We start from the raw sequence: 26679 nt of genomic DNA, 5'->3' as shown, positions 1-26679 counted from the left end.
ACGCTGACTCTATCCTAAAATTACATCACGTTGCCCCCATCTGTGGGCTTTGGCAGGCGAGTCGTCCACTAGCTGCCAGGTTGCGTAACATCTGGCTTCCCGTCGCTGTTTGCATGACATCAGTGAATTCAGTTACACGCTCTTGTCCTGCTTGTGACTCCAGATGAGCCCGTGTTGGTGCATTAACGCGCCCCTTATCATAGAGATGTTTAGAATTCCCTCAATGCAGAAATCTCTTTGATCTCTTCATGGATCAAAGACGATGCGAACTCATGAGCACATGTGTGGATGGGTTTGAGAGCGGAAGACCTGCAGTCTCTCTGCCCGGCAGGACTGACTGTGTCAGCATGGTCTGGGACTGGGTGTCGGCTTCTCTCTTTCCTTTCTGTCTGTGAAATCTTGGCCACCGTAGCTTCAGTACCTGAGCATCTGTCTTGTTTTGGGTGTTACTGTAGAGACCAAGACAAACAAAAGATAAGGTCCAGACAGACCTGGGATCAGAGGATTGTGCAGGCCTCCGTACTGGGGTATCAGTGGTACCAGTTGGGCACGATGAAAAGTCCACCCCTCGTGAATCTGAGGGCTCGGGATCAAAGCAACAGAGTGGCAGAGATGCAGAAAAGTTCAACATGGTGTCTCAGGCGCAGCGAGACGCGAAAAGCAAGTCCTCTTGATTATATTAGTCAAATGTGCTGTGACATCACATGGATGTAATATAAGGCTCCCATTGCCTGAGCATTTGAGGGAGGACTGAACATCACCAAACAACCAACAAAGCAGACTGTGTCAGTGCTGAGAGCGATAGGCCGAGCTTCCACATCTATCTGGTGAGTGGCAGTGATCGCGGATCAATATTGCATGCATGCCATTGTGAGAGGCAGGGGTTGTCACGAGTGAGGTGGGGCTTCACTAATCGGAGCTGATCAAAGGGGGAGGTAAGGAAGATCCAGGTTTTATATCCCAGACGCTGCGACTTACGTTGGACTTGTGGAATTGCTGTATGTGTGAATACGTCGAAGCAGCCGAGCGCATGGTGATCAACTGATCAGCTGAAGGCATTCTGGGAAGACCAGGCGGGATAATAGAGTATTTGTTAACAGGAAGGAGGGTTCCCGTTAGTTGGGGCGGGGGATCTCAATCCAAACACACTTTCAACCTGTGGGATCCACATGATCTGACCAGAGGAGTGGAGGTAGTTCTGTTGTTTCATTGATGTCTTCACGCATTTCTGCCCGCTCCCAACGCAAACAAGACATTTTTACCCACTCGCACAGCTCGGCCACCATTGTAGGGGGGATCATCAGCTCTCTTAGCCATGTGTCCGCTCTGTCAGATGATAAGTCAACAGCAGTCATATGTTGTCACACAGACAAGGGTTGGACTCGTGGTCTGGGTCATTGTCTATTGTATTGCAGTATTTTCAGTGCTTACTGCAGCAGTTTAGCTGGTCACATCAAATGAGATACGAAGAAATTATTGGAAAAATCTCAAGGAAAAAATGTCCCTGCAGGATCAGCTTATCTGGTCCTGTTTTCCTATCTGTGATCATTTCGCCGCATTAAGAGTCCCGTAGTTCCGTCATCAGCAGTTTCACTAGCAATGTAATTGTTTTCCGAGCAGTGACTGCAGTCAACAGCACATGACAAAGTTCCTGGGTGAAGCCTGATCGTACAGAAGTGCACACAAGTCACCTGGAAATGTTTAACCTATGGGAGCACAAGTTATTAATCCAAACATTATCATTCAGCATTACCTACCCTGAACACTAATATAATGATGTTCATTTTTAACTGAATATCAAGTACAAGTAGATAAAAAAAATCAATCTCAACTCCACTCCTTTGACAATATTTTAGCATTTAGTTTTCATGGTAAAATGCAACACTGTGTGCCATTTACGTCACAAATGAGGCTGTGGTGAGAGTGCTGATTCGTCATTTTTGTGTCTTAAACATTCATTTCCCGTTCACAAGTGTCTCTGACGCAAAAGCTTGTGACTGCAATCAACCTAAAGTCTAGCGACTCTGAGCAAGTGCGTGAATGACCCTACAGAGGGAACACTACAACAGCTAAAGTCATAAGATACACCAATTCAGCACTTGCAATAAAATGGCCATAAAATGGCGGCTGTGTGACTGTGAGCTGGTTGAGACAGGTTTGTAATGTGCAGAAACATCATGATGTGACCTCACGCCTTTTGCTGTAGATCAGAATGGGGCAGAACCAGGATAAGCTGGATGAAGGAGAACAAGTCCTTGGGGCAGTGCCAGAAGAGACAAGTCCAGACCCAGACTCTGGCAGTGCAGGTGATGTCATGGAAGGAGGAAGCTCCTCTGAGGCGGAGGCTGGTGACAACAGGGAAAATAGAGGAGGGCCAGACGCTCCGGACCTGGACGGCTGCAGCAGCCAGGAGAACACACGTTTGTGGGTGAGACCTTTTGCTGCAAGTGAGGTGAGACAGGGAGGGGCTGCGGGGATGGCTGGCAGAGGAGGAGGAGGAGAAGGAGGTGAGGGAGGCTGGGCCAACCAAACGGATCAGTCGGAGACGGACGAGAACCCAAAGAGTAGCCCAACGTTGGAGGAGACGGCCAGACTCCACAAGCTCCACAATCGGATCAAGAAAGAGAGGAAAAGTGCTGAAGGGGAACTTCACAGATCCAAGGCCAAGATGGAGGGCACAGAAAGAAGCTTCCCGCATGAACAGCTCCAAGAGGAGCGCCTCTCTGCTGCTGCACATGAAAGGTGTGACCATGCTTTTACCTCTGAGGACTGTGACGGGGAGTGTGCGTCGCTGAAAAGGAGCACCTCTGGAGCTCAGGCAGGAAGAGAGTTTTTATCATTATATGTTCAACAGGAGGAGAGTGATGCCATCATGGCTGGCAGGGCAGCCGGAGATATTAAACCAAGTGCAGGAACAGTGGGCCGCTTGAGCGAGAGGAAGGACCCGCCTACAGCTCAATCCCTGCATCCTTTGGAAAACAGTGAGGAGAAAGAGCCTCTATCAGACATGAGTGATACCATTCACAGTAGACCTGCGAACGGGAGGACAGAGAACGACACAAAAGAGGGAACACTGACATGTGAGGCCAGGTCCGACTGCTCTCCAACGCGGCCAAAAACTTTGGACGCCCCTCAAACTGAAGCAATCCCCAGTGAAACGATACACCCACAGTCAGCAACAAGTCCCACCGCCAACGCCGAACCCAGTTCGATTCTGGAGAAGCTACTGATGAGAAATAAAAAGCAGAAAACCCTTTCAGACATCAGAGAAGCGGACATAAACGAAAGTGACAGTGTAGACGATGCTGCACAGAGGATTGTCGACACTGCGGCCACTGAGCTGCCCCACGCTGCCACCGACGAGTCCGCTTTAAACACACTTTTGTCGACCTGCAACCAAACGAGGATGGACGAGGAACCGCATAAAAGAAATGCTACAGACAAGGGTCATCACGTTGAAGGACAGGATGTAAAAGAGCCAGACACATCCGCCTCTTCCTCTGAGCCTTTTCAGACAGTGACTGAAAACAATAAGTGTGAGAATTCTCTGATAAATCCCAAATCTGGCAGAGCTCAGAGCTCCAAGGACAACAGGTCAGCCTCCTCAGTCTCTGATCTAAAGTTATCTGCAAAAAGTGACGAGCAAAGTGTGGACTCGCGCTCTTTGCAGCCCGGTGAGAAGTCAAACTGTAGACCAACACTACAAAAGGATTCTGACAAAACCAACTCTGATCAAAGTGGCACAGAGAAGACAGGCGTGACGCAGGAATCTCATGTGGGGCAACACATTGCAAACAGGGGATCGGATGGACCCAGTGAAATATTTGTTAAAAAGAATGAGGACAACACCTCAGAACGAGATGATTCCCAAGACCTTCCCAAATCTAGGCCCATCTCGGAGCTCATAAAGGACACTGTCCAACTGCATGAAAAGCTTCTGCACCAGGAGTGGTCGAAGCCTGCAGAGGTCAAAGCCGATGAGCAAGGCCAGTCCGTGAAAGTGGCACAGATGAAGGCGGCTTTCGACTTGGTTCAGAAGTCTCCAGACAGGTCACTTGAGAGGAAGCCATCGGTGAGAAAAGGTAAGGGGAAAAGTCTGCTTTCATACAGCAATATACTGTATTGCCTGAGAAGTTTACGTTTGTGGTGAGTTCAGTTATGAGTCATTTGTTACTGATAAAAAATTGTTTGCATTATTTACCCTGAAAAATGGGACTGCCAGCTTCGCCAAAACCACATGCATCATGCCTCAGACGAATGAGGGTGAATAAGAAATATATTGGTTAATGGAAGACAGCTGTTTTCTTTAAAGACAGCACCGCTGGGGGTTTGTGAAACACTGCCATCTAGTGGTGCTCCTATTTTCGTCTACCGGTATTCCTCTCCTTTTTTCCTTTCCGTTTAGTCGAGAGATTTGTGAACCAACTAATTAGTATCAGCCTCCTTGATATTTATAACACGTAATGTGAATCTTCTTCGATAAAGAATACAATCTGAGATTTAAATACTGTATATGCCGGGGCGATCAGGCGGCGATTTTTTATTTTAATTTTTTTTTTTTTGGAGAGAATCAGGAAGTACTTCCGTTCCCGGGTAGCAAGGGAAAACGTCCGTCTCTGATTGGCTGATGGACCTGCCCGTCAAAGCGCACTAATCCACACAGAACTCGCCAAGTATGGGGCGGGACTAGCGTCAAAGAGCAGCCAGAGCGAGTGTCAGAGGGACGGCAGCGACTCCGACAGCGGGGAAATCACTTCGGGAAACACGTTGGTTTGTGGCATTTGACTCGGCTTTCGGAAATACTCTTAGTTTCCTCCCAGCAGGTGAGTTAAAGCTGACGCAGAGGCTCCAAGGCATGTTCAGCACGTTGTGCTGCTAAAAAGGTTCCCAAGTATCTCTGTTCTTCCCACCTACGACAGCCCAGACAGGAAAGTGCAGGCACTAGCTAAACTGTGTAGTCCGGAGAATGTGCGCTGCTCTGAAGCTAGCCTTAGCTCACCGCCGCTCCGCGGTACCCAAAAGTTTGGCACGACGAGGGAAAGTCTGCCCGGTCTTTCGGGGAATGGGTGGGACGCGAAAAGCAGCCGTTTGGTTGCCGAGCGGGGTGGGGTGGCTAACGATAGTGCGGCAGGAAAACTTATCTCCGATGGATCCGGGGACTCCACACGGAGGTAGAGGCAGCGCAACCGCGCCCTGGCCCTTGGCTTTCAGATTTGATAGAAGGCTGCTGCCTCGGACCGAACAATCAACCCGGGTCATGTGGAATCACTTCTTAATTCACAGCCGAGATGATTTAAAAAAAAAAAAAAAAAAAGAAGAAGATTTCCATGTTAAGCAATATCCTCAACATTAACCCGGATGTCGGGTCAGGATCTGACCTATTAACGCACGTATGGAGAAGAAATGGCAAACAGCTGAGCAGCCGGCCAGTTTTAACATTTCATCAGGATAAAACGCTACAATTTGAAGAACCACGTTTATTTTGTAGTATTCGGCTTCAGTCCAATTCAATCGTGCAAGCGATGATCGCTAATTAGTGTTATTAATAAGTGATTTCCTGCCCCCCTGCAGCTACAAATACTCAGTCATACATTATTGCACACTTAATGCTCGTAGAGCTTTAAATAGTGTTTAAATATCGAGGGGGTTCTAACACTGGTGTTTTAATCCTTCATCCATCCATTAAAAGTAAAGGCATCAGACTTGATGGTCCAGATTGGATAGAATTCAGTTATTAGAGTTTTCTTCAACGTGTTTATTTTTGAATCGGTCTTCTATTCGGTGTGTTAACTGAACAGTGAAACCCTTATTGGATAACACCTGTGAAAATGGCCGTGCCCGTGCATATATTTCAACACGGAATTCTAATTGACTAAATTCTGCTTTGGTACTTTGTGTCATTTGTGGCTAGCATTCCCTGAAGGTTGTAGGGTTCCCGTGGGGGGGTGTCGAAGATCGGTTTGAAATGACAGTTTGGTGCTTGATTTGCCCAATGGGCAGTGCCATTTGCATATTTGGCCCTTGGCTTGAATGGCGTTACTCAGCATTCACGTGTATTCAGCTATTGCAGAAATTTCCGTGCTGGGACTTGTCGTGGGATGCATGCGAGGACTGGCGGCGTAAACCCCGGGGTCAGCGCTCGGGAGTCGTACAGCTGTGTTTGGACTTGTATCCATTCCAGACACAGCAGCCTCTGCTATTTGCGCCACAGTCCAAAGTCTTGTGCGGAGGCTGCCTTCCTGTGGATGGACGGAGAAAGGAAGTGGGTCAGGAAACAGAAGCGAAAGCGTGACGTGAGGAACCCTTGGTTCCTTTTCTTACTGCTAGAAAACTCTTGAGAGCATTTTTAAAATTGCATTTTGTCTTTAGGCGCTTATTAAAAGTTGCCGACCCAGCATTGTTATTATTATTGGCCTGATTGATTCAGTTTTAATAGAGGCATGTCTGATTGTACCGTACCCATAAGGCACAAGTCTGCTGTTCATTTATGAGGCTCAAATGTAGCATTGTTGGATCATAGAATGTAGCTTTATAATATAATAGTCATCCTTAAATATACACAATCGGTGCGCAGTGACTCTTTATTGCTTTTTAGTTGTTTCTTCCATTGGATAATGTCTCACTACAGTATCTTAGCATTACGATACATTCTGACCTCTGGACCCATAAAAGACGCACGACATTCATCTAGTTTTAACACGACATGCTGGAACCTGAAAGTTCACCAAACTACATTTAAATCGAAACATCATACACGTCCAAAATCACATCACATTTGTTTTAATTAATTTGTTGATGTTGAAAAGGCGATTTGTTTAAAAAGACAGTTTGTCTTTGACTTGGACTGGATTTTGCTCGTGCTGCCTTTTTAAGATCTCGACTTTAAGGACTGTAAGCAGGTCCAACTTGAGGAGTTAATTCTGGAGTCTGACAGGAAAGAGATTTACAGAGATTTGGGAAAGAGCAGTTCAAATGAAGTGTGGACTTTAAATCGCGGTTCCCAGCTAAACATTTGAGGTCAGCAGCTTTATCCTTTCGTGTGACTGCAGTAGGGGAAGGACGTTTAACCATTTTTAGCGCAAGATGCTTAAATCCACACTTCCTATTCACCAGAATGACCATTAAATTGATGAAGTGACAGAATGAGATCGCCACATTGTCTGCAGTCGCATCGGTCGAGCCGTGGTCATGACCTTTGCTCAGAGGACGCCAATAGACACTCGCTTGTGAATCGAATACCAGTTCAACTGTTTACCATGAAACGCTGGTGGCATTTAAACTGGCTCTGGAGAGTCTTTCCCACTTTGGGTTGGGGACCCTGGCAGAATCTAAATATTCTGCTTCTGATTAATGAGCTGTAGTTTGCCTGACTGACAAACGGACGTCTTTGCTGCGTTTGTGAGCTCTTGTTCTCTATGTAACGCACAGAATCGAGTTGCCGCTCACATGATATTGCGTCCGCAAATCTCATTTCCTCTTCCAAGAGCGTACAATAGCATTCCCTCAAACTGGCGTGTTATCCGCGCCATCCTAGTATCGTTTCCATCGAGCCGAGCGCAGCCTACGTCGTGAGTTAACATTGGAGGGAGGTGGGGGGAAAAAAAACAACAACACCTTATCTCATTGTCACAAAAAAGCGCTGGAATGCAGCAGGAATCTGATTACAATGGTGGTTCGTGGCCTTGGTTCCAGGAAGGGGATTTAGGTGGCGTCTCATGCAGTCTTGGTGACAAAAGGCCAACATGTGTGGGGACCACCGAGGCTTCATCATTATTGTATATGTGGAGCCATGTACTGTTTGTACGTGGCTGTAAGTTGCATTCATTTATAAAAAAGTCCCATTATTGTGGGGCTCAGAATATGGAATGATTTGGTTTTATTACAGCCACCACACAAGCGACCAATGGTGCCACCTAGCTCATTTTAGAACAAGGAAAATGGCCTCTGAGGCGTTTGCCAAGAATCCCACCTGTAACTTTTGAGTTTCTGCAGTGTAACGGTGAAAATGATCCCCAGGGATCGCGTGTCATAGCGAGAGCTTGCTCGGAGTGCCAGAAACTCCCCACAGCTGTAACAGGACACACGCGTCCTCCATGTGGAGAAGATGCTGAAGCCTCTCCGCGGTGATGCAATTTTAGCACTTTTTTACACCAGCCTTAATCACCATGGTGGCTGTGGCTTCACAGTGGGGCCAAAGCCTTAATCATTTATTTTTCAGACTTCTGTTAAACGACTATTTTAACACGCGTTTCGCTCTGCTGATCCTGGCCAGGATTCTTTTTTTCCTGCAGTAATTGGAGCATAGGCCATTCTTACAGTGGGATTCCCAGGAGATAACTAGAGATAAACATCCCAATAGAGAGAAGAGTGGGACAGGTCATCAGTTCATCGGTGGTGTCGGCTCCTGGCTTCATATTCACCACCTCATATCACCTCTGACAAACTCATCCTGTCAAAGGACTCTGAACCAGGGAGCATTTGGACCTTTGCACTCATTTCCTCTTGTGGAAAATTGGCTTTCCGCCGATCTGATCGCCTGTATCACATGAGCTGATGGTTCACGTTTTACGCAGTTTGAATGATCGGCTTTAATGTCTTAATTCATTGATCTGATCAATGGCCTGGATTTGAACATTTCTGTTGGATAGCCTGTGGCCGGCTTGTTTTAGCTGTCTCGTTTCCTCCAAAGAAGTTTCACTGCATGCTTGTTTGCTAGTAACGATGTTGCTGGGACTATAGTAACTAATACTGAAACTAATGACACTTTTTTGCTCTAAAGAAAAGAAGTACGGACACATTTTATTTTTTATTGGGTTTTTTTGGGTCAATATGTGATTTTGGAATCTTGAATACGTCAGATGCAAACAAACACGTCAGCAATGTGAAATTTGCAAAATACTTGTTACAGAAAAGTAGTTTAACTACAGTAAGTGAAGTTTTTGCAACTTATTTCTGACTTAATTTATTGGGGTTTTTTTAATTGTAGTTTTGGGTTGGATATTGTCAAATTTTTAGAAAAACAAAAGCTGAAAATGCATCTTTTGATACTCTGTAAACGGTACACACGTGCATACATAAACAAGTTAACTAAATGGACACATGTCTCCCTCAGGTTCTGATCAGGTATCGGTTTATTTAAAGTTGCTAATTGGTGATGGGGCACAAAAATCCTGATTGTGTTAGTGGGAAGTTGTCAGTGTTCAATGGCAACACATCAGGACCCAGTAAGAAATCGACAGCCATGAATTTTTGCATGTCCTGGCTGTCTTGGCTGCTCTTTCTAACTGAAACAATTCTAACGTCGATGAATTGCCCCAGCCCTAAAAATGTCATTTTGGAGTATTTAGGATTATTTTTAGCAACACCGCTGCAGCAGATTGAGGTGAGGATTACAGAAGAGGTTGTAGGAACAGTCGGACCAGTCCTGATGGACATTTCCTCAGGCCGCGTGGTCTTCCTTCTGTCTCTGCACATCATGGTGAGCTCCGTTGCCTCTGGAGACACTCGAGGTCTTTTCACACGTATTACTGTTGGATCACTGAGCTGTAATTCGGAGTAACATGGCATTCCCTGGAGGTACGTCTCTCCAACCCAAGTCTGAGTCTGCCAGACTGGCTGCTAATGCTACACACACGTCTCTTTCAACTATTCAATGGCCCAGGTTTTCTTTATTACAGTCTGCATAATGACAATGAGTGCACAAAGTGGTTGAAAACCTGCAGAAAACTTCTCAAGGATGTGTTTGGGGCTATCCACAAAAACAGGGATATGCATTGTTTTGGTGTTCACTCACCAAAATGTGGTGGTAACTTCCTGAAAAGGATTGTCCTGATTCACTACTACTACGGCCCTGCAAGGATTTCTAACAAAGGCCCAGTGTTGCACGGTGAGCTGAACCACACCCTGTATGTTCTGACCTTTCAGCTTGTCAGTGTGCACACCAAATTAGTCTCTCCCTGTCTTCCTTAAGGTTTATTGCCTGTCATATTTATCCAAGACGGTGTCATACAAAGGAACAAAGAACACGATGAATTGGAGTCTTTTCATACACGTTCAAAAGTAGAATTTCCATCCTGCAGCTAGATTTTGCCATTAAAAACTGGAATTGAAAATGCACTGTCTGTGCTGAGGTTTACCTGACCCAAATGTCCGTCCTTTATTTCACCTGATGACAGCTGCAGCGGCAACGTTTTGATGTCAGTACCTGCAGCATCAAACGTTGATGCTTGGTCGCCTGTAGGAGTCAAATGTCAACCTGAAACCAAGGAATGTTGTGTAAGGTTTGAGTCGGTATTAGAAATTCTACAACAATAACAGCAGCAATCTGAGCCCTCAGCAGAATGAAGTTATGCAACAAAACCTCCGGATGACAAACAAATGCAGCTGGTCAGTTTGCATGTAGAAGATGAGTCTGTCTGAGAACAGAGGTTTTAAACGGTGGATCTGCCTGTAATCGCGCAGTACTTCCTTCAGAAAAGTAATCAGAAGCGTTGCTATAGGAACAGTTGCTAATCTCAACCCTAAATGCCTGCTAGTCCTTCCTCAAGCTAACATGCTAAACTTTGTCTCCACACAGATATGTTCAAACGAGTTGTACGACAGAGCAAATTTCGTCACGTCTTCGGCCAGGCGGCTAAGAATGACCAATGCTACGATGATATCCGGGTGTCAAGGGTCACGTGGGACAGCGCCCTCTGCACAGTCAACCCTACATTCGTTGCCATAATCGTCGATGCCAGTGGAGGCGGAGCTTTCCTTGTTCTCCCTCTTAATAAGGTAAGTTTAAAAGACATAATGGAACATCAATAACACACCGTCTCCGGGTAGTCCGCCGCCTAACTGTGGCTCCCCGTTGTACTTCTGATAGTGGAAATGGGCATCAGGGAGACCTGTGCACAGAGAATGATATGGTTGGATTGTTGACTGGAGCAGAAATGGATGAGTTAGTCCTCTTGCCTTTGCGGCTAAATCAGTACAGTGACCGTTGTGCATTTGAGAAGGCACTGTTTTCCATACCCGGACGTGTAATACAGGAACTACTCCAAAGGCCTGCAGTCAACAGTCTGAACCTTGACTCCATATAAGGAATCACTTCTCCCACGAGAATGACTTGGGTTGGGCAAGCGTGTGTAGAGCACTGTAAACATGTTGCTGGGTAAATATATTCCACCCCTTTTGTTTGACCTGTTTTGCCATGTATGATGTAATTATGATGGATTTAAGAAGTGCTGGTGCCGGCAGCTTTAAAATTGACCGAAGTATGGCAAAACTGTCACCAAATTTAACCAGGGCCCAGAAGGCGTGCACACCTGCGTGCTGCTGTCAGCCGAGCCTGCCGGGCAAGAAATCTGTGGGCTTGTCATCACTCGGCGTGCACCTCTGCACCTCCGTCAATACATTGCGTGCACTGGAGGTGGGCCACAAGCTTGACTGGTTTTTCAGTGAGCTGGACTAAAAACGAGTTTTGATGCACAGAGCGAAGTTTGAACAAGAAACCAACGCTCCCTTGTGTTACAGCCATCCCGGATGGGAGCCAGCAGCTAAATGCTTCTGTTTTAGTTTTACCATAAAGCAGGTTAAGCTGGAACTCTCGGGTTTTTGAATGTCCTCAAAGTGAGGGTGAATTGGTTGGCCTGTTCTGTGGGCAAAAGAGACTGTGTCACTGCCTTTGTCGTTGCCACAAATCCGAAATTGTGAGTAAGACTTTATTGTAGCCCATGCATTTCATCTCAAACCCACATGAGAAATATTCCCCAGTTAATGTCATCGACCATATAATGTGGTTTGAGCCTCTTGTATGTAGTCAAACCAAGGCTGTCATCATTTTGTAACGCACACGGTCACGGGTCTGTAAGGTCACTGTGGAAGACCCCTGTGAGTCAGCCCAGCCGTGAGTAATCTTCATTCCTCCTGTCAGAAAATGGGGCTTTATACAGAGGCCAGCAGTTGTCCAGCTCCTTGTGTTTTTCTAATTTAGCCCTCATTTTCCATGCAGACATGCCGGGTTTAAGCGTTGGCATTTTCTCGTTTGCTTAAAGATTGATCCTAACTAGCGTTGCTTCATGTTGGAGGTATTCTCCGTGTTCAGACACGGCCCCGGTGCAGAAGGAACCATCCAGTGCAGACCGCTCATTTGGAGTCGGTCTTTCAGTTCATGCGATCGCGCCTCCAACAGTCACATTAAACAAGGTCGGCACATTTTATACACTCCATTCGCTGCTGCGCGCTAGCTGGCCTGCTACTCCATTAGCCCAATTCTCCAGGTTGCTTTTGCAGGACGCCTATATGTCAGGTTACCTCTGCATTTGCCACTGGTGCTGCTCAGTCATGCTGACTGCAGATTTTACCATATATGGTCATTGGCTGCTCCCTGCCTGACAGCCTTCCAAGACCATTTCTTCCCTGCACCACCATTGGCTGCTTCCTGCGGTGTCGGTACACATGTGAATTCTGGGATAGGCTGAAATATGAAGAGCGGCCAAGATGAGAGAACTAGGTTGCAGTCAGGAAAGAGTCGGTCACTTTAGCAAGTGCCGGATTAAAACAAATCATTTGTGTATCGTCGGTTTGAATGCTGGATGGTATTAGGCGCTTTGCTTTATTGATTAGACTTCTTTTGCTTACGAGTACAATGCTATGGTGTCATTATAAGAAGTGGGCTATACATTGTCAAATGTGATGGTGATGTACATGTAGAAAGATTTGGCGTCCTGTGTAATGTTCTGCTCTGTATTTGTTTTATGCTACTGTAGCCAAGGTGTCAGAAATCCACAGTAGTAAGGCAACAGTCTGCTCTGTGAGGCTTTTGACGGGAGTCTGCTGTTGGACCGAGCGGTGGTGGGAGGCATATGTTAATCACATGTTCATCTGCAGGCAGAGGCTGTGCGCAGGCCTCTCGCGTGGCTAAAAATGTCGTCTTGCACTGAAGGAATGTTGCTTTTTGTGTGCTTTGTATCAATCACTGCGTGATTCACTCTTGTTCTCTGTAGTCTTCAGTTGTTGCTATGCAACTAGTTGTTTCTAAGCACTAGACATTCCTTTCAAGGATACAGATGTCTGCACAATAGTATAGGAAATGAGAGGTATTTAACTGTAGTCGTGCGTCGGGCTTGGATGTGTACTGGCATGCTGTGAGAAAAGTGGCAAAACCATTTTTGTATTTATAATCATATTATTTGTGGCATCTAATGACATGACAATGTCAAATAAAAGTTGCGTTTTCGAATCTTTATATCAAACAATCTTCTTTTTAACTCCGCTAATACCTTAATCCATCGTGAAACATTGGGATTATGCTGGAACCTCTGCATCAGGTAGTGGCTTTGACCTTTTCGTACACCAGAGCTCCTACAAAGTCTGTAATTAATGTTTTCTGTTCTACCATGTAGACGACCGCTTTCACCTGGGCTGCAGTTGTAAACCCTGCTGGGTTGTAGACTGGGTAGGACTAGATGGAGGAACCCTGCCCTACACGCTTAATTTTCCAGGTTATATAATAATCCACAGTTTGGTTCTAAAAGGTTTCGTCATGGAAATTGTTGCCTGACCGAAATCTGGTGCAGATTGGTCGAGTTTAGGAGGGAAATGGAAAAACCTTGCTTGAAATTGTATTTTTAGGAGGAGAAAGAAATGAGCTGCTGCAGGTCGGCGAATGGGCCTTTCTCCACACGTGTTTAATCCAATAAACAAAAGGAAAATGGCAAAAATATAACCTTTACCAGGAAGTGTGTGGGTTCGGGCAGACTAGGCGATCCTCCAAAAACGATAAAAGCATACTTCATGGGCTGGTCACCTTGGCTCATTTCCACTGCCACGCTGATTCTGAACGATTGGATGTGCATTGGAATTTAATTTGAAGCTGGCTGCTCGGTGTTAAAAGACTGGTTAACGGGCACTGTTTGATCCAGGGATGCTGTTTCAAAGAAGGGAGAAAATGGAGTGTCTATAATGACATCATCACTGAAAACTTTCCTTAATGACTGTTGGTTTTACAGGAGGAGGGTAAATGTAACCACCGTTTTCTTTGCTGTAGCACTAATAAATCAAAGTTTCTCTAAACTAAGAAACGGAGGGACAAGCCGAGACGAGTTCAGCCGAGGCTTGTTTTCCTCAGTGCTGATAATTGGTAAATTTGCCGTCTATAATGAATTAAGTCACTATTACGTAACTGTTAAAGCTTGATAGTCTCCTACACACAATCTCGAGCGTTGGGACAGAAAATTCCACTCATATCTGCAAGATATGCAGACCTAATCACATTTTATGAGTCAAATATGCCCTGCGTGTCCTGGTACCATGTACTCGTTACTGCGATCTCATAACTTAACATGCACTATCTTTGTTTTTACAGACGGGACGCATTGATAAATCATACCCCACGGTGTGTGGACACACAGGCCCAGTGTTGGACATTGAATGGTGCCCCCACAACGATCAGGTCATTGCCAGCGGCTCTGAGGACTGCACAGTGATGGTAACGTTGATTAATCTTGGCAGCATTCTTGAGCAAACAAGTGACAAGAAGCTACATGTTTATATTGTGTAAGGTGGGGCTGGTATAACTCAACCTCGGGATTAGATTAGACTCAAATAGGTGTTGGAATCAGAGCTGGGGAATGATCTGAGGTCACAGAGCTTGACGTCTACAGTATGTACCCTTATTTGGGTCCTGCTCAAATTACCATGATCCCACTTTGCCCCTCGCTCAGCAAAATAAAAAGGACAATGATGAGCTTTTTAAAAATGGTTTTATAAATTTACACTTAAATGTGCCTCACTGGGCACAAACTGGTCATTCTCGCCCAAACCGATTTTAAAATCCAGTGTGAAGGTTCTCATTCAATCAAATCTTTGCTTACAATTTTAGAGAGGAAGTGACAGCGCTGCTGCCTCGTGGCGTCACGGCGACGTCTCTCCCTGCTAGAACGCTGCTACAGACAGGCTCCCTGTGTTCAAACAAATGTCTCTGATCTCACATTGTGTTTAATAGGTAGCAAGTGTCCGTGCCTCACGCATGTGTGTCCTTTCTGAAAAAATCCTAAACTATCAAACATTGGCTAACATGCCCTTTATAAACTGACAGTTTTGGGCACCTGAACTCTTATTCACTGCTGCCCCCATCAGGTTTGATTTAGCAACTACACCGCCATTTTCTTTTGCCTGTAAAGATATGGAGGACTGCTGAAATGTGTTAATTTTGCAATGTAAGCATCCTCACCTCCTTTCCTACGTTGGTGTCGGTGTCCACCACAGGTTTGGCAGATTCCTGAGAATGGGCTTGTCACCCCCATGGCTGAGCCTGTAGTGGTACTGGAAGGCCACTCCAAGCGCGTCGGCATTATTACATGGCACCCCACAGCACGCAACGTCCTCCTGAGTGCAGGTAAAATCGCTGGCGTGCACCTGTGCTGTTGCCTCCTCAACCATTCTGCCAGGTTGAGTTGACCCCATCTCGGCCGTTTCCACCAGCCTCTTGTCACCGTTGACAGGTTGCGACAACCAAATCATCATCTGGAACGTGGGCACAGGCCAGGCTATGATTTCCCTGGAGGACATGCACCCTGATGTCATTTACAGTGCGGCCTGGAATCGCAACGGGAGCCTCATCTGCACCTCCTGCAAAGACAAGGCTATCCGCGTCATCGACCCCCGGAAGGAGGAGATCGTTGCCGTACGTCGGAAAACCTTCCTTCTGCACATAGTGTCTCAGCAAATTAAACTTGCGTGTATAAGTGACCTGTCACTACACTTCCCAGGAGAAGGAGAGAGCACACGAAGGCGCACGACCCATGAGAGCCATTTTCCTGTCTGATGGGAACGTCCTCACGACGGGTTTCAGTCGTCTCAGTGAGAGACAGTTGGCCCTCTGGAATGTGGTAAGATAACACCCTCTTTACTTCTGTTTGCATTAGCAATAACAGAGCTGGACACGCCTTACCTGCAATCTCTGGAATAAATGTTTGTTGGTTGCTTTAATAATGTGCTTTTTGTTCCAGCAAAACATGGAGGAGCCCATGAATGTAACTGAGATGGACCCCAGCAACGGAGTGTTCCTGCCTTTCTATGACCCAGACACCAGTGTAGTCTACCTGTGTGGGAAGGTAAGCACTCAAAGGATGTATGTGAAGTCAATGAAGCATCCGTATGAATCTGAATGTAACGGAATGGAAACTGCACAGCCAAGCAGCTGTAAAGGTTCTTTATGGGGCATTAATTCAAGCAGGCTTGCTTTGTCATCACTTCCTCTATGTAAAAAGTGACTTGAAATTCTTTATATTCACGTTGACTAGTGGCGTCTGCATTTATCAGAGTTCTTGCTTTTGCTCCGTGGTGGTCATTTGACTTTGGTTCCCTTTTTGAATCAGGGTGACAGCAGCATCCGTTATTTTGAAATCACAGAGGAGTCTCCGTACATTCACTACCTCAGCACCTACAGCTCCAAAGAGCCTCAGAGAGGAATGGGCTACATGCCCAAGAGGGGTCTGGATGTTAACAAGTGTGAAATTGCGAGGTAAGATGATGTTGGGCTGAATGACTGGGTTATTCTGAGGTCATCGGTTGGTGTAGTTCTAACATCTGCCACTAGGAGGCAGACCATGATCGGTAAAGTACATTTAACAGGACATACAGTATGTGCTTAAAAAGTGCAACAGTCCCAAATATCTAAATATTCGAGTGTCTCCTTTCATCCAGTGGCCTCAGCTGATCACAGGAACATTATTAGATAACTCTGATTGTGTTTTATGGGAACCTTTGGATGAATGATGGAAACCAAGTGATGGTCTGTTTCCTTGGAAATAGCAAAACTGAGATATATGGTTGGAACATCTGGATCCAAGGATGTCACCAGTTGTGTTAATGTTAGTTTTTTTCCCCCCAGGTTCTTCAAACTACACGAGAGGAAGTGTGAGCCGGTTGTTATGACTGTTCCCAGAAAGGTGAGTCCAGTTTTGCACTTTTATTAAAACAGCTCTGATTTGCAGGTGGAGTCGCAACTTTTTTTCTTTATATTCTTCTGTAAACGCATAGTTGCAGCTAACTGCTCCGTCCTTCCCCTCAGTCGGACCTGTTTCAGGATGACTTGTACCCAGACACGGCTGGACCCGACCCCGCCCTGGAGGCCGAGGAATGGTTTGATGGCCAGGACGGAGAGCCCATCTACATCTCCCTTAAGAACGGATATGTACCGGGCAAGAACCGTGAATTAAAAGTGGTGAAAAAGAATATTTTGGACTCCAAGGGGACCAAGAATGCCGAGAACTCCAGTCCAGCTGTCAAAGTGGCCCCAATTCCATCGATTGTGAGTATTCTCTTCAACACCGGAAGCAGTCGTGGTTCTTTTTAAAGGCGTTAAGAAGAAATAAAACTGAATCTTGCAGATGTTTCCTATTTTAATATAACAATAATGAAAGGGGGCAAAATAAACGCGTCAGTTTTCCTGCACTTCATCCTGTATATTTCTGATAGATTTAGCTTTGTCATCATGTCTGTCTGTCTTTCCTACAGAAATCTGAAGCCAAGCTGGATGAGATTTTGAAAGAGATCAAGTCCCTCAGGGATCTTGTCAGCAGTCAGGAGAAGCGGATCGTCAAACTCGAAGAGCAAATATCCAAAATTGCCATCTAGGCACACTTTCCCAATCCAGTACATTTCAGGAAGCTTCTAATCTGGCAGGGGAGAGAGCGGGACCAGTTACTGCCAATCTCAGTGACAGTGTTTCATCCGAGACCTGCCTAGCAACAATCCTTAGCAACATTCCAGATGAACTTTTTCTTAGCCAGCCCTGTACGCTCATGTTAACACAGGTGGAATAAGGACACGTAGCAAATTTAGCAGTAAACTCCCAGACCTTTTGGTGACAAAAGACTCTTCCTTTTATTGTCTGACCATCATTTTATAGTTTTGTTGACTTGCATTTAAAAAAAAAAAAAAGTCTTACATGTTCTTTTACATTTTAAAAATACGACCAAGCAAATTCCAACACTAAATACCCTCATGCCTAGACATTCCGTTTCCTGTTGCCCTCAAACGTTAATGTTGCCAAATCATTATTTTTTACACCTCCTTACAGTATTTGTCTTTATAAAAATAAATTGGAAAAAAAGATCAGGGAAGTTCTGTACAGTCAACTGGACATTAACAGAGGTGGGTGAAATCAACGTAGTTGGATTGAAACTCGGACTGTAATCAAGGTAATGCCTTGTTTTTAAAGGTGGATGTAAATGTTCTCCTCATTCCCGTCGCTGCTCGTCCTTCTAGGCAAACTCTGATGATGCATTCCATTCTGCACTTCGTTGACGCACACAATGTGTGTGTTATTAGACAAACATTCCGCCGACTGAATTGGCTTTTCATGCCACTCTTTCCTGTTATGAAAGTTGGTTGAGTATTTCCAAGCTACCCCTGAAAGCAACCTTTCCCGTTCAATTGCTTGAGTGTCGTCCTTGTGGTTGCCTGACAGGAAGGCGATCGTTCTGGCCCGTTATGACTGCTGGCACCATGTGATCATCCATCTCAACCGTGGCGAACGATGGACCCATAACACCTGGGTTGTTGCCGTAGCGCCCGTCTCCTGTGGCATAGAGTCGCTGCGCGCTCCTGCTTCCATGGTCTGGGGAGGGGGGTGTCTAAAGTTGCCTGTAAGGGGGTTACGTTGATTCCTTCACTGTTTTAGCCTGTTTCTTGTTCCAGCTGTGCTCACGTCCCCTTTTGGCACTTCCGCTTTAGAATTTTCCTTTCTAATTTGTTAAATACCCCATCCGCCACCTTTTTGTCCCGTCATAGGCTGAAACTGAATGTTTGACCTTCCCTGATGTTTTAGCCGTGTTTCCCAGGGGGAAACCGAGACGTTAATGTCGCGTCTGTCGTTGCTTTTAGCGTGTTGCCACTGTAAAGACCCGAACGTGCCATAGAGGTGAAGTCGCAAGTGTTTTTAGGGGACTGTAGATGGAAGTGTGGACGTAAAAAAGCTTTCAAACATTACGTCAAAGCTGTTGGCCAAACTCGTGGTTCCAGGTAGGACGCCGCACGGCGAGCCGTGCACGTGCGTAAATGTTGGCCCGCCACAGATTATTCTGATTTATCTGTATATCAGACCAAAACTCTGGATTATTAGTAGCACTGTGGGCTTTGGGGAGCAGCGGGTCGTGGTCCAAAGGGTTAGTGTAGGTGGAGAAATGTGCTGTTGAAAGATGAGATGTATGTTTGTAATTATGGTCAAGTTAAAAATGAATGAAAGCTTTGTAAATATTACCTTTTTTTTTTTCTCTCCCCTCTTTTTGGTGGTCGTGCTGAAGTGGGTATTTGTATGGGGGTGGGTTTTAATGTTTTCTCTCATCTGTGTCCCTGCACCTTGCCATACATTCGAGACAGAAATGAACCTGGTTGAAGTCTTTTTTTTTTTCTTATTCTTGCTTCAGTTATCAAACATTGATTATGAGAATTTAATAAAGGCTTTTTAAAATGGGTTCATTTGTCTGTTGTGCCTTTTTTACTGTAAACTACAGAATTTTCAGAACTGTTCACATCTTCTGATTGTTAAACCTCTTTTTACAGCTCCGGTAAGTGATCAAAAACCTGGATCCTACAGTTTGGAGACGTTAACATGCTCCCGTGAAAGCTCCATTTTTAGAATAAAGGGTGCTCTGGCGTCTGATGTAAAGATGGGCTGTAATCAAGGAGGGTTTAATTACAGAGGACTCGGTGGGAGGCAGTCATGGACTCGCCCCTCCATGAACAGAAATAATCACGTCTCCACACCCGAGACTGATGCAGGAACGGTTCAGAACGTTGCACTGGTCCACTTTAGAGTCAAGAGACTCCAGAGTTTGACTTCAGAGGGAAGCTGATGCCGGATGTGACGTTTTCATCCGAAGCCGTTCAGAAGAACTGGATCAGAATTAAATAAAGAGGGAGGAGGGACCAGAGAGACGGAGCTTCACTTGGCTGTGGACCTGGGTTTTTTGTTTTTTTTTTAAAGTGGGTGGGCACATGCCTGGAAAGTCTCTTCCACTCTTACTTTCCTTCATTTCCTCTGGTTTCGGTTGTGCTGCGCTGCTCGGCAGATAAATCCGGAAGATTGTGTAAGTAATTATAATTTTATCAAGTCTGCATTGTAAAGAAAACAAACAGGCTGGAGGTCAGAGGTCATTTTTCTAAATGCACTTTTCTCATGTTGATTTTGAGCCTTTTTTTGCATGCAGTTTTAAAACTTCAAATTAAATTCAGGGTGCGGATTTTTCCTTAGATACCGTGTCTCTTCTAAATATGAAATAACTGGTAACTTTTGCCTTAATTTTATGCAAAATTCTAATTTGGTTAGAAAAGAACTGGCTTGGTTTGCATGAAATAGTTCTATTTAACTAAAAAATGTAGTCAAAGCTGTCATACATGGTTGAATCCCCATAAAATCCTTCCTTTATTCTAAAACAGTTCTACTTAATTCAAAGGAATAGTTCAGGTTCATTTGTGTGATCTGATTTTACATGTTAACATAATCCATTGGCTTCGTTCTGGAAACTTGTGAGTTATAAAATGTCGCAAAAGTAATTTTTTAAAAAGTACTCTGGGTCCTCTGGTTGAGGGTTGAGGATTGGGGGAGGGGGGGGGGGGGGGGAAGCTGTCCTGATGGTGTATAAAGGCCCAGCCCACCATCTGGATAGTGGCGGTTTTGGGGGCTGTTGACAATACACGGCAGGTTCTTTATGACACTGATTAGAAGGTCATGGGTTCATCAGAGGTGCGCTAAGATGACCCACAGTCCAGAACCGGACTGGTTTAATACAGCGGCACTGGTGCAGAGCTGGGCCGATCCTGTCCGTAAACGGGTGTCTCGGGACCAGGTCTTCATCTTGCCCGGTGCTCGGCAGCTGCTGCCCTCTGTAAATATAGAGGCCAGTGCCACAGCCCCCCCCACGCCTCTCTGCTCCCTCCGAGTGCAGCGTCCTACTGGCTTTGCTGTGGTGGATGGGTGGCCTCCCTCTACTTTCCAAATTACATGGCCGCCAGTGCCAAACTGGCCGTCTCCGCCCTGAGTAAGTAATGGCCACCTCCAAAATAGATGTGGTGGTGCAGTCCAGAGTCACGCTGCAGTTACATTTGACATTGAAAGTATTTCTTTCCTCGATCTAACGTGGCTGCTGTTGATGTTCCAGCCGGAGATGAGGTCGCCCCTGGTTTCTCTGCTCACCTGTGTGAGCCTGCTCTCACTCCTCTGTGGAGTGTGTCGAGCCAGTCCCCTGTTCAACACGTCCATGGACGGCAGCGGCGATGAGGCGGAGCTGGAGCTCCTCTTCCCCACGTCCTTCTCTACTCGAGCGCCCGCTCACCTGATCACCGCCGCGACCGGAACTCCCAAGCTCCCCAACAGCATAACCACCACCATGATCCGGCTGAAAGACTATGTCCTGACCAGAGTGGTGGATTTCCTGCAGGAGAACCTGCTCATCATCATTGTCGTGACCTCTCTCCTCATTGTCATGGTCTTCATCATCTGCTGCGCCTCTGCCATGAGTCACAAGCGCAAGCTGGAGGCGTACAAACCGCTCCCTAAACCGGCCAAGAAGCACGCGGCAGAAAAAACGAGCGCGCGCAAGAACTCGAGCGAGCTCCAGGAGAGGCCGCACGCCGTCGACCACGTCAAGAGGGTCCAGACGACGCAGAGCTCCGTCTCCCCCAAGATGCTGCGCACGCCCTCCAAGGCTCTGGTGGGAGAGCAGGGGAGAGAGGTGAGGTCGTCGCCTCGCCCGGAGGTCAGAAAGGTGAGGCAGGTCGAGGAGGTGGAGAAACGGAGAGAGGAGCCCAAGCACAGAGAGCAGCCAAAGCCCAGGCAGGAGCAGGAGGTGCTGCAGAGCTCCGGCAGCAGCCCCCCTCAGCCCGTCTGCACCTGCCACCTGAAGAAGGCCCAGCACTAAGGCGCGTTCCAGTCCACGACCAAGAACGCAGGCGGGTGGTAGCAGACATGTGAGCATGGGATGGTGGCGCCTTCTAAATTCAACAGCGTCCTTCAGGAAAACAGGTCAGGCACCCCCGAGAAGAGGGGCTTTCACCTCATCTGTGGGGGGAGGGGCATGATCTGAGATCAGAAGGCTCAGCTGCTCCTCCGAGCTCATGATTCATAAAAAAATATTAAAAAAAAGGGGAAAACACAATGGAATTCTGTGAATGGGCCAACATCTCGGATTAGAATTGGTGGCTGTAACACATTATTACTGTTGTCTGTTATTCCATGAAAGAAAAATCTGCTGTAAATTCAGTGGAATGAGGCCAGTCAAGTCTATTTAGGATACAATCCTGTAAACAACACGCCTTATTTTATTTACATTTCTATTTACTTGATGTTTTTCCTATATAATGTTATATATGGTTGCTGTTTATCATAGTGAGTTTTACCTTAATACAGTAAATCCAATATTGTTTTTTTTTTATGTTCCAAAGTTAATCTGAAACTCTCTCGTCTCCGTCCTCATGTTTCCGAGACACCATCTGTGACAGTTGGGTTGTTTGCAAAATGAGGCTGTTTTCCTTGTGTTGAATAAAACATGTGAATGATGTGTGTGTGTGTGTGTGTTTTTTTAACTTTACAAAGGATTCCTGCTTTAGACACACAATGTCGTCACCGTCCAGCAAAGACTAACATCAGCAGCAGCAGCAACGCTTGTAGCGGCAGAAGACCGGCGTGTGTGTGGATGAAAGTGCAAATGTGTTGTTGTTTTTTTTGCTAAAGATCAAAGATGAAAGCAGCATTTAGGGGACAGCGGGTGTAACGGCTGAAACGTGAGCTGTGACCTGCAGCCGGGCGCCAGGGGTCAGATTCCCCTTCCCAGTCAATAAGGCCTGAATAATTCCAAAAGACAACACCCACTCGCGTTCACTCTTCCCATCAGGCGAGGGGGAAGAAGCAGGTCCCATCTGTGTGTGGTGACACCCCCCCCCAACCCCTCCCTCACTTAGGATTCCCTGTTTTAAATGTAGACAGAATTGAATTTAACCTGAAATCCTTGCTGTGTATCTTCAACCCTTTTCCACTCTCGCTGCCTAACATTAATGACTTTGAACAGTGAAGAGGATCCAGAACAGGTAACACAGCACCTTAAAGCTGCCGTTAAACTTTGATGAGCATCTGCCTGGAATCCACCAGGACCAGAAACATCCTAAGATCACAGGAGGACCATGTGGTGACGGGCTCGTCTGGCTCTCCTCCTGCACACTCAGGAAAATGGTAGGTGTTCACAAGGTTTTACACTCGTGGGTTAGGGTTAGGGAAAAGATTTTTTGTTTATCATTTGGTGTCGAGGAAAAACAATATTACAAAGGGAGAAACACTTTAAATATTATAGTGCCGACTCACCGGAAATGCAATAAGTCTTGTGTCTGAAAATTGTGATTTATTGATTTAAGTACAATAATCAACGATAATAATCAAAGCATAACCTCTCTGCTTCACCCTTATTTAGGAATAAGATCTTTATAGATGCAGAGATGTCCATGTGGATTTACAGCAGCCTGATAGACAGTATAAAAAAAACCTTTTCTTTAACCCGCACTGCTCATTTGTTGACACAATCTTCAACTAAAAACTGAAACTTCAACAATCTGTTCTCCTGCCATTTGATGCTTTTTAATAAATAAAAATAAGATAAATTCAGGAGGAATTTGAGATCATTTTCCTGATTCACTCGGAGATATAACTCACTGGTGCAAAATGAAGTTTGAATCGAGTGGTGCGTTCAGGGCCAGTCTGTTATAGAGCTCTTATGTGAAGGGTGAGACACCTGGATTCCAGTATTTATGTTCTGATCTCTATTCCTCAGTGAGTCTTGCTTCAGAGCAGATGTGGACGCTACTGCTTCTCTGGCTCTGTCCTCTAGTCTCCCTCATGTCTCCCTGTCCCACTGGCTGCTGCTGCCTTGGTGCCGGTTCTTTGGTTTTGTGTGAATCTCTCGGTCTTCGCTCGCTCCCCCGCTCCGTCCCACTCAGGACCTCGGCTCTCTCTGTGGCCAGAAACCAGCTCTGTAACGTGGACCACCAGTTCTTGGCCTTCTCTGGTCTACAGGAGCTGAGCCTCGGCCACAATCTGCTGTCTCGTTTCCCCCGCGGCCTCCCGGCCAGCCTGGGGTCCCTGCAGCTCCACGAAAACCACATCACTTACATCACCTCCGGCTCCCTCAGGAAACTCGGGAACCTTACACGCTTGGACTTGGAGTACAACCACATCCGTGCGATCCAACCCGGAGCGCTCCAGGCTTTAAGCAAACTTCGGGTCCTCACGCTGAAGGGAAACAAGCTCACAAGTGTCCCGGGGCGTCTCCCTACGTCGCTGGCACGGCTTGACCTCTCCGAAAACTGCATCTCTGCGCTGGACCTGCCCTCCCTCTCCTCTCTGGTTAACCTGCAAAGTTTAAAGATCAACAGCAACCGCTTGCGTTCCGTTCCAGGGAGCGCTTTCGACAGCCTGGCCCGTCTCAGATCTTTGGACCTCGCCAATAACCTGTGGGCCTGCCGCTGTGACATTCTGTATCTCTACCGCTGGCTGCTGAGTGGGGGGGTGAGGACGGCTGCGGACATCGTGTGCACCGAGCCCACCCACCTTGCTCACCATGTGCTTGTGAACCTAACCGTCCTGGACATATGTCCCCGTGTCCCAGGGTCAAGTGATAGGCAGAACCTTGACCTTACCAGTGAGGGAAAACTGGTGATATTGGAAAACAAGACAGAGTTTGAAAATCCACTGAAGCAAACATCAGAGGTAACCAACGTTGGTGTTCACCCTCATATGTTAGCCGATTATTACGCTTTAGGGAACATCACCTTCGAGGGGTGCTTTTCTCTCACGAAAACACAATCTGCCGGGTCAAATCTTTTAAAAGCGACTCCGGCTCCCTCATTCGGCCAGCAGAAGTTCAGAGATAACACCACCAGCCATTACCCGGGTCTGAAAGCAACCTCTGCTGGAGAGACACAACCTTTGCTCTCCACTAACGGCCAGGCAGCCCGAACCACCCCCCTCCCACTAGCGCAGATGGAGCCAGAGTCCGCTGTGGTCGTCTCTCTCCTCGCTCTCACGTGCGCTCTTCTCTTTGTCCTCACACTGGTGCTGCTGCTTTTGCTGAAACAGGTGCTTCTGCGCCAGCGGAGGGTCGCGCCGCTTGATGTCGGATCTGGCAGATGACGTCAGCGCAAATGTACTTGGACATAAACCCAACATCAGAACTTGTTTACTTTATTGGGAAAAATATACAAAATTTATTACAGGGAGTATACTAACTGAGCAACACGTCAGTTTTTGGTTTGCACGCTTTCCTTGTCTTCTGTCCTGTTCTTGTCCTGTTTAAGTCTGTAGTCTGAGAGGGCCGCTTTAATAGCATCTTCTGCAAGCACTACGGGAAATAAAAAGGAAAACAAAACAATAAAAAAAGAGCTTGAAATGCATATGCATTACAGACAGCTATATCGATTTAAATGTGAACCTGCACCCTTTTGTGGGTTAGCACACCTAAATTTGAACTTACTGGAGCAATGAAGCTTAACCGGAGGAAGACAGAGTTCCTTTGCAATGTCTGTGTTCTTGATCTTCAGGGCTTCGTCAATCTACAGGATGAAAGTGAGACGCATCAAATCATCAATGGAGATGTTCTTGCTCTTTCCCCTCCTCATTTGCTCTATATCGACTCACCGATTTTCCCTTCACCCACTCTGTTGCCAGAGAACTAGAGGCGATGGCGGATCCGCAGCCAAAAGTCTTGAACCGTGCATCAACTATCTTGCCATTTTTATCCACCTCGATCTAAAAACGACAGACGGCTAATTGTACAGAATGCGTCTGAAAGTAGAGACAAAGTAAAATGCTCAACTCCATACCTGAAGTTTCATAACATCGCCGCAGGCTGGTGCACCTACCAACCCCGTCCCCACATTCTTGGAGTTCTTATCTAGAGAGCCCACATTTCTTGGGTTTTCATAGTGGTCGACGACCTTGAAGAGAGTCACAACACCATAAGACGTGCTTTGTTTTTATAGGATTTCGATGGAAACGCAAGGCTATTAAAGATAGCAAATGTCACACGTATGGATATTCTCTTACAGCACATGACGCTCACGATCAATAAGATTGGTGACATTAAGTTGTTCAGCTGATTACGTTACATTACTTTACCTTTTTGTGGTAAGAACAGAGCACTTTCGGTTGAGGGCTGAATAACCTTCTGCTAAATAACAACAAAGACGTAGGGTGTCGTAAATATACGTGCGCCATGTTTGCACCCGGAACCTTGATCTGCGCCGTACAACCTCTGCGCATGCGCATTTCATATCTACAGTTTCCCCGCCCCCACAAGCTTTATCAAAGCACTGAGCAGGACAAATAACAGACGTAGTAACACATTAAAATACATAAAACGTTTACAACCAAACCAAAAGAAGGAGGAATTGTGATCAATGCAAAAGAATTACAGTAGACAAAAAAGTTGGTTTGCAGTATACAATTATAGAAAAGAAAACATAAATCAATAAATAATTTGACATGTTCAATTTTGGTCAAAGACAAACATAATACATATGTTAGTAATATTAAGAGCCTTTTATTTTAAACTGATTAAAACACCAAATTACTTTTTTTATTGGAACTTTACATTTGTGGTTGTGTAATGTGGCAAAATTTTAAATTTATTTATGTGAAATTTT

At 46.0% G+C, this 26679-nt stretch overlaps 3 protein-coding genes across 4 annotated transcripts; 2 read left to right on the top strand and 1 right to left on the bottom strand.

Moving 5' to 3' along the window:
• The first annotated feature begins 701 nt into the window (after window positions 1–701).
• coro1ca (coronin, actin binding protein, 1Ca) lies at window positions 702–17931 on the top strand. Of its 2 annotated transcripts, XM_011615730.2 has the most exons (12): window positions 702–827; window positions 2207–4082; window positions 10577–10776; window positions 14351–14473; window positions 15253–15382; window positions 15489–15670; window positions 15756–15875; window positions 15996–16100; window positions 16365–16510; window positions 16880–16937; window positions 17060–17299; window positions 17506–17931. In XM_011615730.2, the coding sequence occupies exons 2-12, from the start codon at window positions 2213–2215 to the stop codon at window positions 17623–17625; spliced, it is 3294 nt and encodes a 1097-aa protein (XP_011614032.2). In that variant the 5' UTR covers window positions 702–827; window positions 2207–2212; the 3' UTR covers window positions 17626–17931. The 2 variants fall into 2 exon arrangements, with proteins under 2 accessions (XP_011614032.2, XP_029685864.1); XM_029830004.1 differs by lacking the exons at window positions 702–827; window positions 2207–4082 and adding an exon at window positions 4668–4823.
• Window positions 17932–19557: 1626 nt separating this feature from the next.
• tmem119a (transmembrane protein 119a) lies at window positions 19558–22544 on the top strand. The gene is made up of 2 exons (XM_029830007.1): window positions 19558–20081; window positions 21153–22544. Exon 2 carries the CDS (start codon window positions 21159–21161, stop codon window positions 21909–21911), a length of 753 nt encoding a protein of 250 aa, XP_029685867.1. The 5' UTR covers window positions 19558–20081; window positions 21153–21158; the 3' UTR covers window positions 21912–22544.
• Window positions 22545–25202: 2658 nt separating this feature from the next.
• iscua (iron-sulfur cluster assembly enzyme a) lies at window positions 25203–26314 on the bottom strand. Its single transcript, XM_003974974.3, has 5 exons — window positions 26153–26314; window positions 25858–25971; window positions 25673–25783; window positions 25509–25587; window positions 25203–25376 (listed from the first exon to the last, which is right to left on the bottom strand). Exons 1-5 carry the CDS (start codon window positions 26300–26302, stop codon window positions 25276–25278), a joined length of 555 nt encoding a protein of 184 aa, XP_003975023.2. The 5' UTR covers window positions 26303–26314; the 3' UTR covers window positions 25203–25275.
• Window positions 26315–26679: the final 365 nt, after the last annotated feature.

This window comes from Takifugu rubripes, chromosome 21, assembly GCF_901000725.2.
Source record: "Takifugu rubripes chromosome 21, fTakRub1.2, whole genome shotgun sequence".
NCBI classification, from domain to species: domain Eukaryota; kingdom Metazoa; phylum Chordata; class Actinopteri; order Tetraodontiformes; family Tetraodontidae; genus Takifugu; species Takifugu rubripes.
Note: the sequence above shows the minus strand (reverse complement) of the source record. Positions and strands in the feature narration are given on the sequence as shown.